The 13,191-nt window shown below is 40.9% G+C and overlaps 2 protein-coding genes across 2 annotated transcripts in view; one reads left to right on the plus strand and one right to left on the minus strand.

Annotated features, from left to right (window-relative positions):
- The window catches only part of mcf2a (MCF.2 cell line derived transforming sequence a), a 55,337-nt gene extending 50,044 nt beyond the window's left edge, over positions 1–5,293 (plus strand). The window contains exons 23-30 of the mRNA XM_041047938.1: positions 256–348; positions 503–581; positions 886–949; positions 2,272–2,372; positions 2,783–2,895; positions 3,950–4,062; positions 4,277–4,380; positions 4,479–5,293. Of these exons, the coding sequence (XP_040903872.1) occupies positions 256–348; positions 503–581; positions 886–949; positions 2,272–2,372; positions 2,783–2,895; positions 3,950–4,062; positions 4,277–4,380; positions 4,479–4,519 (708 nt within the window). The 3' untranslated portion in view covers positions 4,520–5,293. The remainder of the gene's footprint in view (positions 1–255; positions 349–502; positions 582–885; positions 950–2,271; positions 2,373–2,782; positions 2,896–3,949; positions 4,063–4,276; positions 4,381–4,478) is intronic.
- A 1,564-nt stretch (positions 5,294–6,857) lies between these two features.
- f9a (coagulation factor IXa) lies at positions 6,858–10,480 on the minus strand. Its single transcript, XM_041048130.1, has 8 exons — positions 10,320–10,480; positions 9,902–10,089; positions 9,787–9,811; positions 9,385–9,498; positions 8,852–8,986; positions 8,464–8,768; positions 8,206–8,329; positions 6,858–7,799 (listed from the first exon to the last, which is right to left on the minus strand). The coding sequence occupies exons 1-8, from the start codon at positions 10,381–10,383 to the stop codon at positions 7,210–7,212; spliced, it is 1,545 nt and encodes a 514-aa protein (XP_040904064.1). The 5' UTR covers positions 10,384–10,480; the 3' UTR covers positions 6,858–7,209.
- Between the last annotated feature and the right edge of the window lie 2,711 nt (positions 10,481–13,191).

Genomic DNA, 13,191 nt, shown 5'->3' on the forward strand with positions numbered 1-13,191 from the left:
TTCCTGCAAGACTTCTTTTGTTGATGTGTGGATGGTGTCACAGCTGGTGTCATAGCACCAGCTGCTGCTGCTGCTCTTGATTTATTATTGAGGATGTGGGGAGGAAGCAGTCACACAGCGGAGGTGTGTCTGTGAGCGTGAATGTCTGTGCTCTGACAGGACAGATGTGTTACATGATGTAAGTCTGATGTATGAGGTGCTACTTGTCTCAATGCTGCAAGTGTGTTGGCGTAAGCAGTGTATGTCTCTTGGCAGATGACTGCTGTGGGGATCACAGAGAACATCAAGGGAGATGTGAAAAAGTTTGAGATCTGGTACAGTGGCAGGGAGGAAGTGTACGTGGTTCAGGTAAGGAGTCTAAAAAGGTTTAATGCCAGTGTTTTCAGTAGATTTAACAGTATATACAGGCCAAACAGAAGAGATGACAGCATAGCTTACGACAGAATAGAAGTATATACAGAATGTTATAACCCACTGTTGTAATATTTCTGTTGTCTCTCAGGCTCCTTCTTTGGAAGTGAAGATGGCCTGGCTTAATGAGCTGCGCAGAATCCTAACTAACCAGCAGAAGCTGCTTAGAGGTCTGTGAAACGATAAAATGAATATGGTAAAGAGAGTCTCAGCACAAAGGTCCACTCACTAGCTTTAGAGCTTTTCACTTGATATGGTCTGAAGCTCTGAAGCTCTAAAACTTGTACTTGACCCTTTGTGCTCATATTTTTTACCCTATAGATATATGTTCTCAAAGAAGTAAATCAACACACATATTAGTTAGTAGTTATTAGTATAAATTAATGTTCAACTTATAATCAAATTAATGTGTTCCAGAAATTATAGTCCATTTTTATATCCTCTTACAATACCTCATCCTTCCTCTTCTCGCAGACGAAGCGTATCAACATGGCCAAATGGTTGAACACATGCAGCTTTCTCCACCACTCTCTGAGAGGTCAGTGCCTGTACTTGCTTACAGATGCAGTGTTTTCAGTGGTGTGCTAAGTGCATGACTTTAGGCTACAGTTGCACCAACATACAAACAAAACAGGCACACGCAAAACACACACAAGCAGTCACAGCACTACTATCTGCATTTGCTGAGTTTTCATATCTGATCACAGCTTAAATGAATGTGATGAGATCATTTCACGTTGCCGTGATAGGAGGCTTTGAGTGTGTATGTGTGGCGATGTGTGAGAACAGGGGGCAGGCCCCACTCTGTCCACTGCTGTCTGGTTGCCTATCCCCATTCCTCCCATCCCCCAACTGCAGGGGCATGCGGCCGTCCAGAGGGGTTCCCAGGGGCTGTCTGCCGGGGCTGGACTTTGTCTCGCTGTCAGCTGACGTGTTTCTGTGCCTTCGCTCCCGGAGCCCCCGTCCCCGAAGCCCCCGGCAACGGCCCCGGCCGCGCCCCCGCCACCATCCCCAGCGCCACTGACCTGCCCTAACGCTCAGTGGTAAACTCAGCCTGGCTCACCTCGCCTCGCCCTGGCATGATCCACCTGGCCCAGCCTGGGGACCAAAAACCCAGGGCTACTGTGTTTGCGTACTGATCGTCACCTGCAACCCTTTTTATTCATCCTGGTTCATAACTGATCCCCACATTCCCTTGTCACGTTGAGAGGCCTGCTTCTTAGAAGCTCTTCCATGGTATTTCTAACATGGTATCGGAAACAACTTCGCTTAGTTCTGCATCTCAGATTTGCTATTTTGCATGTAATGCAAAGGGCAAACAAAAAGAAAAGAGTTCTGGCTTCATTCCATGAATTTTCTTAATTTCCTCATGACAGCTGCTTTTTAAGATGGGGCTCGTTTTTTGAGATCTAATCAAGCTACTATAAGATAACATAATACCACTATAATATAATAGTAGAGTGACCAAATCTCTAAATTTGGATCTTGATAAATCGAGACCAGATCTTCCCTTGTGTTGACACATACAAACCCTGTGTGAACACTGTGTCGGTCAGTGGTCTGTGAGTCCTAATTTCCACCTTTTACAGAGAAGCTTGCACATGGCTGCTCTGCGTTCTGTCCTGCTGGCTGGCTGGTGCCTGAATGGTCATGGCTGTGTGGGAAACAACAGGACAGAGTTGTTCCTTGGCACTGATCTGGGGCCAGCTATACTGTTCCCTCCTCTTATAGATATGGATCAGATTTTAGGAAGTCACAGCTGACCCTTGATTGTGTGGCTGAGGATAACATCTATCCTGAGCACGTTTGCTGACTAAGTACAGTATTTGGTGATGTGCTGTTTTATGTTGTCCACATTAGCAAGCAGCAGAGGGCATCAGTGAGCTCAGAAGACACAGAGTCGGGGAGAAGCAGTCCGGACCCCCAGCCTCACTCCCCTAAACACCAGCAGAATCGCAGGAGTGAGTAAATTTCATCCACACACATTTAACGCAATAATCAAGTAGATACTTAGTAACTAAATCACAGAAAATGTTATGGGAATTGATGCAAATCACATTTGCTTTGCTCAGTGTTGCTGATTTTCTTCATAATCCTAAACTGATGTAGATATTTGACTTCCCCCCCCTCAGCAGTTCAGGTGTACTTTGACCTGAAGAACCAGGTCCATCGAGGAATTTGGGGGAAAAAGGTCCAGCTACTGAGATTAGCTTTTGATTCCACGTTCTTGTTAATTTCCCAGTAAGTGACAAAGGGGTCATGATAATGTGGACATAGTTACTAAGTATCTACACGGCACCTTTAAGGTGTAGTGCTCTGAAGAATGTGCTCATCTGTACCTGTGTCAGCCAAAGTCATGTCTGTGTCCCAGGCTGGCCCGGGGCTCATCACTCGGTAGACATCTGCGAGGGTCTGGAGGAGTGGCCTGGCGGTCGGGACGCTTTCCACCCATCTGACACAGAGGAGGAGGTTTTGGTGCAGCTGGTGAGAGCAAAAACAGTTACATTAGATACAATGAGCTTTTGAAAACCTTTCAGTACAACAGTTTTGTCTACTTATTCAACTAAAAATGACATAAAATTACTGTATATTCCCTGTAAAAACTGTCATACAATAGCACTATACTTTAGTCCTGCAGGAACAGTTTTTGACAGAGGGTAAATTAGTAGTTGTGAAGTTAATAAGCAGAATATGCATGCTCATATCCAACTATGCACTAAGACGTGATATGGTCAAATGAGTCTCATCCCAAGATCCATTTAGTAGCTGTTCTGGAGATTTTGATCGGATCGCCCAGTCCTCCTCAGCAGATGGAGTTGTCATGGATGTGTTGATGTTCAAATTTCCATTTTTCTGAGCATTTAAGACTCAGACACATGGACTTCAAAATTCATTCTTCACCTTGGATACAACAGTTTCAGAACAATCTCATGTCAAGTTCCATTTGGTAGTTGTTACGTATCATCCAATCTTCGAAAGAATTTAGGCATCACATTTGATTTCTCTTTGAATTTCTCCATATAAACTATGAAAGCTCTGCACTCATGGTTATTCCCATTCAGAAATAGTGTATCAGGCATATTGTTTAAATGTGAAAGTGCTGAGAAATGAGTGTTAGATTACAGTCATTCTTCTGTGCCTCAGCTGGGGAGTTGTAGTTCGTCTTCAGATGGTTCCAAATTCTTTAGCCTATCTCCTAACAAAGATTAACTGTTAACTACTAAATATTTATGAGTTGTTGTGTCCATGTAGCTCTAAGTCAGTCAGATCAGGAAATAAATGTCAACAAAATAAAAAGCTTAGTTTCATGAGATACTTCAACCCTCACCCCCCCACTCATCCTCACTATTTTTTTAATTCTTTATTAACTTAAGATTAATTCTTGTGGCTCTTGTGCTTGTTACTATTTTTCCTCTTTGATACTTTGTGCTTAATTCTGCTTCTTTTGATGCTTTTTAACAGCTATATAAATACGCCTGTACTATATGTCAATAAATCTTTACTGGCTTTGTGTTTGACAGTTTTCTTTCCGTGTTAGTCTCCAGGCAGATACAGGGCTTTGGCCGACTGTCTTCAAAATGGACCAGACAGCATCACCATCAAATGCGGAGACGTCATCCAACTGCAATGTGAAGACAACAAGGGACACTGGTGAGTTTTCAGCCCATCAATGTATATGATGTGAGGTTAACTAGTTTGCCATGGTGATGAGTAAGCTTAATGCCAAAAATGTACTAGCAGATATAAAGTGTGTCCCTCTTCTTTTTTTAACTAATCCCTTGAAACCTGGTACCAACATTAATTTACCTAATTTCTCCCCTTATTTATCTCACTCTCAACTCTTTCCTCACTATTCATCTTTCAGGCTGGTGAAAAATCTGAGTCGGCGACAAGAGGGCTTCATAACAGCTGCCAGTCTACAGCTGGTTATAGGAGACAGCAGCCGAGGACACTCCTCCAGACTAGGGGGTAAAGAAAAGACATGAGCTTCTAATATACTGTAATGTTGAGCTGCAGTGTTTCCTGACTTTGGTTTCCTCTTTAAAAGTCTGTACATTTTCTTATAGATCCAGGGAACCTGAAGGCGAGAAAGCTCAGCTCCCCGTAGAGAAGAAAGCACAGAATGTGAATCTAATATTTACCTATGGATGATGAACAGACAGAAGGAACAGACTGAGCCATAGCTGTCTCATAACTGATGCACTATCAGCCACCCACTCTTCACTCCCCGGTGCCGTCTGCTTTCTACAGCACAGTTCAGTCATTCAAAAGAAGCAAAAAAAAAAAGAAATGTGGGAATAAACAGACCTGATTTCCTCCCAGGTTTTCATTGACAATCTCCTGGGCCAGTGTTTTCTTATGGTGAAGATGTGCGGTAGCACCAGCGCAAAGGCACAGGAACTTTTAAGCCCTCTTGGACAATCAATATCTGATCTGTTGATCCTGATTGGTCTTCCTCTTTTCTGATTGGTGACGAGTGTCTTGTCCTTCTGGCGCTCCATTTGCAACACACATATATTCTGAAAGTGAGGTTGCTGCTGCAGGAGTGGGTCATTTGGCAAACTGTGGACTCTGAAACATTTTTCAACCCTTCTTCATTCCAGCTAAAACTTGAAGTTACAGTCTGAGTGTGTGTGTGTGTCTCTTCCTGTTTGTCTCAGTGTGTGCTGGATGGATGCTTACCCAGGATTTACCTGAAACATTTCTTAAAGCAGAGACTTTTGTACATATATGGTATCATTTTTAACATTTATTGTACCTCAGTGTTTCATCTTTGCGTAGTTAGTCGACATTTTCCATTGAATTATCACATTGTATTTTTCTTACATTTCATTCCTTAAGGCAAAACTCTTCTTTACAGTCTAGGAAGTTAAAATGCCAAAATGTGCCATGCCATAATGCCTTTTTTAATTCCTGCTCTTTTGGAGTCTCTTGTATGTACTGTTTGCAAAATCAATTACTCTTCTTGCTTTAACCTGACCTCACAAATATCCAACAGGCACTTTAAGGGGAGACATACCCCCTGCATGAAGGCAGCAGTTGGCGTGTCAGTGATTGTAATGTAAGACACAGTCGGACGTGATGAAGTCTGATGACAACGAATTCCTTGGTGTGTGCCGTAAACAAACGTGAGGCGCGTGCCACAGAGCACCCAAACACTGTCATTCTCCTCAGGATCTTTTGGGAGCCGACTGTCAGTCACAGCGTAGAGCAGGGAGAGCGAGGCAGATTAAGAGAAACCGAGAAAGAGCGAGAGATTATGCTCTGTGTGCCCCTCCATCCAGATTGTTTCCTCCTCACCATTACAGCTCAGTTAATCTTGGGTTCAGCATTAAAAAGGGATCATACAGCCAACATGAAATATACCCTCTGTGTCGAACGCTTAATTAAATATTGATTGCAGACTTATATGAATTTACCACATCAAATCGAGGCCCCGGTCGGAGGGCTGCCTTTGATACGCTGTGTTTGATATGGAAATGAGTCTGGAAAGCAGCAGGGGCCGCTTCGCACTACACATTTCCTATGTTGTTAATTTATTTATTTTTCTGTCATGTTGTTCCTTCATATTGTGAGGTATCTGTGCAGCTCCGAATTAAATTACGTCTCCATATATTTACAGGAGCAATGCTTGACTGCACAAAAAGTCCCCCTTAATTTTTGCCTTTTAGCTTACCGGTATATAACAAAATAGGATGTTTTCTTAAACTTCAATCCAAAATGCTGCAGATTTTGCACATATTTTCCAGGTTGGAAAACAAAAAAAAAAACAACTGCTTGAAATATTATGTATCCTGATGAGCCAAGTAGCCTAAACGTGTTGCTGAATGTTTCTTTAAAATGAAAATGCATGGCAACTGAACAATGTGCAGGTTTGTATTGTTAAACAGTCACTGTTCTAAACTGGCTTCTTTTTGTACAGCTTCAGTTCTGTATTAAGTTATTGAATAAAAATAAACTATTTATTGCAATAAATGTTTTGTTTTGGTAACATAATAAATAATTCAATGCTTGTAAGTTTTATCACAGTGACATGTTTAACTGGAAGTTAAGGCCACTCTATGTCATACACTCTGATTTAATATATTATTTCTGTATTCTTGTTTTAATGAAAGCCAACTTATATAATAAAACTGTGCAGACTTTTTGTCTTTTAGTGAGTTTTTAGTCAAACATAATTTGAAGTCTGAATTTGCACATATCCTTTTTCTTTGCTCAACAATACCTCAACTTGTAAAACACTGACCTACCAGCAGATGGCAGTGTTGTGTTGTGTTTTGTGGTAACTGTGCACAGTCAGTGTTTTTATATTTACGACATGAATGTAGATGTTTTTAATACAGTATAAAAAAGACTACTAAATCATGGAAGTATCTTTAAAACTTTTTAATACTACCCATATATTTTTAGCTGTGCTTTCTTTATAATGTAGACTGCTTCTGTACTTAATTGGTATGGTGGAATTTATTAGTCATTTAGTCAATGTCCCACACATTGTCTATTTTTTTTCACACATACATCTGCTGTATATCTAACTGCATTTTTTAAAAACACACACACTTTCAGTACAATGGCATCCAGAAGCTGCATTACTCAGCCAAGTCAGAGTCAAGTGTCTTTTAAAGGTCAGCGTCGGGTACAGAAACCTACGACCCTTCTAACAACATACAATTCAAAGCAACTTGAAACTTTTTGAACATCCTGTGAATCTGAAAGCATAAAGAAAAAAAAGACTTTTATTTGACATGCAACACATTTGTAAACCATGTTGTGTTTTTAAATCTATTATCTTTAAATTTAGGGGTCAGGATCTTCCACATCAATTGCTAGCCTGTGTTTGGTTATTCCCATAACATAGGTTATCCAGCGGTAGTAAAGGGACACCCGGGTGTACACACCATATTTCCCATCCTTTGCACATTCTTCCCCCCAGCTCACAATGCCTGTCAGGAACCATGTGTCATGAATTCTGTTTGCATGAGGGCCTCCACTGTCCCCCTGACACGCATCTTTTGCCTCATTAAGGTATCCTGCACAAAACATGAAAGGAGTGATCCTGGCACTGCTGCTGTGCTTACACTGTGTCCGATCTGTGTAGGGAACCTCGACCTTCTGCAATGTGGAAGACGTGGCTCCAAGGAAGCGTGTTCGGCCCCAGCCACTGACTGTGGCCGGGGAGGAGTTCTTCACTAGGGCCTCAGTGAAAGACATGGGCCCTAAGCAGATGGGTCGCACCCTTGTGGAGAAGGTGATGGGGGTTTTGAGATACAGCAGGGCAATGTCATGGTTGTACAGGCTTTCACTGGCGTTGTAGCGTGGGTGTATGTGCTGCTCAAACACGTCATGATCCCGCTCTGTTCTGTCATTCATGTAGATGTTATGCTCCCCTGCAGGTAGAGATATTACATACAGAAATATCTGATTCTCTCTATAGTGTTTTCCTCTACAATGAAACACATGCAGTGGATATTCCAAAGCAGGTGGCAAAATAATTTCCCTTCAGAAATATCGGCTATCGGCAAATAAATGCCACAAAATCATGAATTATGTCAAGGACTATGACACACAAAACTTAAGACTTACTACTGATTAATCTTGCGATTTTTTTTGGGTTAAATCAATCAATCATTTAATTGATTTATCAAAAAAAAAAGCTTGATGTGAATTATTAATCAATTCTCAAATTAGTCAAGTAATTCACTGGCTAATGGTTTAATCTCTATTTTTGCACAGAGCTACTTCATCGTGCTTCAACAGAGGTGAAATTAGTCAGTGACAGACAGTGACCCTTACCCACTCTGACGAAGAAGGAGCCGTGTACCTCCATCAGGCAGTGAGCAGCGGTGATAACCCACCATCTGCTGAGAATGGAGCCACCACAGAATAACCTGCCACCGGGACGTGTCATCAAGGCTACCTGAATAAAAGAGGGAGAAAGGAGCTAAGAATAGGTACTAAACTTGAACATATTACAGCTGCTGTTTCTTTTCCCTCATGTTTTCCCTGTAAAAAAGTCTAACATAAATTAACACTCCTACTTTCATACAATACCTGCCATGGGATCTCTCCTGGAGCGACCACATTGCCACCTACAATGCGTTTATGAGGACCACTTGGCTGCTCATTGTAACCGTACACCCACAGGGGCAGTTTCTTTCGAGGGTGTTTTTGTGCGGATATAGTTGTGGCTGGAAAAGCTGTGGTAGGTGCTGGAGTTAAGGGAGGGGACATAGTGGTGGTAACGTTGGTCTGTGAAGTGGTGTTGTGAAGGCTTGCATTCCCATGGCCGGGTGAAAAAGACCTTCTGTGTGCTGTGTTTCCTGCTGTCAGAGCAGTTCTGCCACAGGGGAATTCAGCTGGTAATGTGAGAAAAGGGGAGTCACATTGTTGAATTAAGAGTCATCATTATAACATTTCGCACTGAAACCACAGAAAGTACCTTTTGGTTCACAGTTGAGCCCATCCTCCATCAGCTTGTATCCTGTCGCACAGGAACATTGTGCTCCAAAGGTTCCCATTGACTGACAGAAGTGCATACAGTCTCCGTTGTTTACATCACATCTTTTTGAGACAACTGAGTAGAAATGATTCAAAATTAAAGTCATCTTCAAATTACATACATAATAAATTAAAAAAAAAAAAAAATGTTGTTTTGTAGGGCATCTACTGCATTGTCATGTAAGTGTGATTCAGGGAAATGCTCACAGAAAGGGCACTTTGGCTGCTGTTTATAGAATTTTCAAAAAGACAAATCTAATTTTGGAACCTAAACCAGACTGAAGCTGGACGCAAGCCATTGATTTAATTTAGAAACAAGAAGAAAAAAGAAATAAAACATGTGGCTGTTTATCCTTTGAGACTGAGATCTGATCAGATCTGATCTCATATTCTCAACAAATTTGTATCATGTAGCACGAATATGTAATTTCGTTTGATCACATTTTTAAATCCATCTACAGGACTTCGACTTACCAATCTCACAGTCCCTGCCTGCGAAGCCAAGCTGACATGTGCAGGTGTAGGAGCCAAGATGGTCTTTACATGACCCCTGGTTCCGACATGGATTTGGTTGACACTGATTGCCATCTGAGGAAATTCAGACACAGTATCTCAGCACATAGTCATCTACCGACTCCATTTTGTATAGGACTTCTACAAACCAGTTTTCACAAACAAAAGGTTTACATGATAGCAGAAGGAGAAACATCTTTACATGAAAGCATATGCTGACAAACACAGGTCTGTATTTCAAGACGAGTACTCTAAATAGTCAGGCACAAAATGCCAAAAACAAACACATTAGACATTTAAAGACAATATTTCTGTCATTTTCTGTTTGTGTTGATAGAAATCAGTCAGTAAACACACTCTTACCAACATATCCTGCCCAGAACTCCATCTAAAATACAGAGTAAGGCCTCTGATGAATACAGCCAGTAAAAAAAAAAACAATATGTGTAAAATAATAACAAAATGAACAAACACTTACTGTCTTTTCATCATTCTCAAAGGTCTCCCTGGCTTCTTCCAAGTCACAACGTTCCTCAATGCACTCTCTTTCCAGGTTGCCTTCCAGCAGCTCCTCAAGCACCCCTGTGTTGTATCGTTTGTGCCTTCGCAGAACGCTATCGGCTGCCTGACCTGAGAGAAACACTGGGCCTGAGGCTGGAGCCAGGGCTAGAGGGAATAAAAGGAAAATATAATCAGAGACTAGTTTCTGTTATTGTCCTCGTCTCATAGGTTTAAGTTTAGAGATATTTGTTTGTATATCAATAAAGTAAATAAAAAGGACAATCCTCCTCCAGTCACATGAACTTACAGCACTCTATAAGTGAGACTGAGCAAGTAAAACAAACCTCAAGCTGGAGAGAAATAATTTATGGCCATCATAAATAATCTTATAATACCTCCAGAGCTCAGCTGAAAACCCAACAGCAACGAAGACAGCAAAAACAAAGAAACTCGCTCCATTCCAAACTGCTGTGATGTCTCCACAGACAAACACTGGACCACCACTCCAAAGTACAAAACTGTGTTTGCACATGAAAGCTCACAATTAGTTGTGTGTTTGTTCAGAAAAAAAAAAAACATTTGGAAAAGCTACTGTTTCAACATCCACATATACAAAGAGACACTAGGATCCTTATTTGTATGTTAACAAACAGTACAGAATATCACAACAGATGACTGACCAGTTAACCAGACAAGTCAAACCTAGATTTCTGTGCCAAGAACAAGCCTCGCAAAAGGGTCCAAACAGGGCTTACTAAAAGCCTGTCTGTTACTGAGACAACTTCCGCCTTTACTTTCACCCCTTATCCCCGTTGAGTTGCTCCAGGTTTTAACCATTAGGTTCAGGTAAGGTTACAAATGTCTTTCACTGAAAAGACCAAGTAGTTTGCCCAAGGTTCTGCCCCACAGAGCTCTTTACTTCATTATAAAGGTAGCCATAAACCACATAAATATGTAAATCATTTCTATTTAGTTATCACAACTGGATTGCCTGTCTACAAATATAGAGCTCAGGCTTGTTTCAGTGTGAAGCTTTTCGAAGGATTATAATTGAGAAATGGGATTTTAAAAAGCACATTTTATTTCCTTACTTATGTGCCATTTTCATGTATCATGATACTGAATTTTAATATCTATCTAAAAGAAAATGTTCAGCACATTGAGCTACTGCAGTGTACAAAATTTTATATTTCTCTACTTTTCTTTCTTTAAATCCACACTATCTGAAAATATATGCAAGTATTTGGTTTAGTTTTTGACAGTGTGTTCTTGTTTCTGAATGAGTCATCTGGGACATATGGTGGACATTACAACTATCTTATCCTTTAAAAAGTGTTTTCTTTGCTGGGAATTATTATGATCTGTGCAGTTATCTCGATAGTTTGAATTGGTCTGAAATCAGTCTGATAATATTTGTGGAAGGGCAAAAGCCTTTAACTGTACCAACCTTTACAGTTAACTGAAGTTATGCTTTTCATGAAAAATTCAACTTTTCGGTACGTAGGCCCTTTAAAAGAGCAAGAGGTAGTTGATGAAATGCGTTTCTGGTTTTTCACCACAAGATGGTGCACATACACCTCAGTCATTCAACATAACACAATAAGACGCCTAATAGGACCTCGTAGGCTACCCCACTGTTTGTCACCACATTAGAGAGGGCACCTGAAACCATCTGTGACAGAATGAATTACCTATAGATCTGAGGAAATAATAAATCTTTAAGTATAAAACACGACCATATTTGAAAAACAACAACTTTCTATTAAAGCAGCTGATGCAACAAACTGTTTATGAGAGGAAGTGTATGTTGGACGCAAGCGGTAACTTCTTCATTCAAGATTCAGGCCCTTGCAGTTCAAGTCCTTGGTCTCTTATGAGTATGTATAGTGCAGTTACTTTATGGAGGTTCACCTCTGTTGTGTGTATTGCAAAATTGTTATTGTGTGTATTCAATTGTGTGTCGTATTAAGCTACTGGATGCCTTCATTTCCTACCTAGCTATATAATGAAAGAAACGGAGTTACAATTTCTTTGTAAACACGTGTTAATTTATATATATTTTTTGCTTTTGTTACAGGTTATGCTACATCTGTAGATGTAGCATGTGTTTTACGTTCAGTGTTTTGAATCAGTATGTTAAAAAAAGACATTTTCACTGAGACCAGTATGTACATACCCTTTCATAATTGTTCGATACAGTCAATCAATAGCTTAGACAATGATGCAGTGGTAAAGGGAGATGTGAAGCTTGCGCTGACTCAGCATGCCAGATAACTCTGGTGTCATTTTGTGGTCTAAGATTGTAGTATAAGATGCATCCCATCACTGAAATCCCCCCTAGAGAGAGTCCCAAGTCCTCTCAAGTGTCTCAACTATTGACCGGAGGCATTTATATTTCATTGGATCGTTCAAAGGCTGAATAATTCATACCTGAGTAATTAACACTGTCTTCTCAATACAAGAGCTTCTCGATCATTTTGAGCCAGGATGAATATCAGAGTAAAGTAGTTCAAGTACGTTCACTGACAATATTATGACTTAGTCTGGTACCAAAAAAGACTTCTGATGCCTGATGGAACAGAATTTATTGGATATATTCCAACTTTAGTCCAAAACATCACAGCAGGTACACACTGCACTGCTATCATTGAGTCATATTTCTAAATGTAAGTCTGTTGCTGAACCTTGTTGAGAGGCTGTGGGCTTAATAACTCCAACGGCACAAAGTCTCTCAGCCTAGTTTAAAAGCAGAGTGGATACAGATCATTGACTGGGTTTACTATAGTATGTACAGGAGAAATTAGTAACAGTGTCCTTTGCCATTAACACTGAGGTGATGAGTTGTGAGTTGAGAACGCCAACAAGACTGTGTTAGATGGATGGTGTGGATGCATGGATGGATAGGAGGAAGAAAAATTGTCTGTGACTGACTATTGATTTATGAAAATCTCTCTGACATCTCTGTCTTCTCTCTTTCTTTGGCAGCACCACACAGCTGGGGAGTCTGTGTCGGCTCCAATTAGATTAGTCACTACAGAGGAGGATCAAGTCAGGGCCTCACAGATAATAAAAACTCTGATGCTTTCTCAGTGCTATCGATTGTAGCTGTACAGTATCTCCTGGGCTGTGAGTGGGTGGTTGGGGGGTTGTCGGGCAGCTCAGACCTCAGCCTTTCACCAGGGACATGGTGTCATTTGCAGAGGGCTTATGTTTAGCTGTGGTAAAACCTTCATCTATTAGTGTGAGTCAGAATGTTTGTAAAGCTCG

The sequence above is a fragment of the Toxotes jaculatrix genome, chromosome 10 (genome assembly GCF_017976425.1).
Source record: "Toxotes jaculatrix isolate fToxJac2 chromosome 10, fToxJac2.pri, whole genome shotgun sequence".
In the NCBI taxonomy this organism is placed as follows: domain Eukaryota; kingdom Metazoa; phylum Chordata; class Actinopteri; family Toxotidae; genus Toxotes; species Toxotes jaculatrix.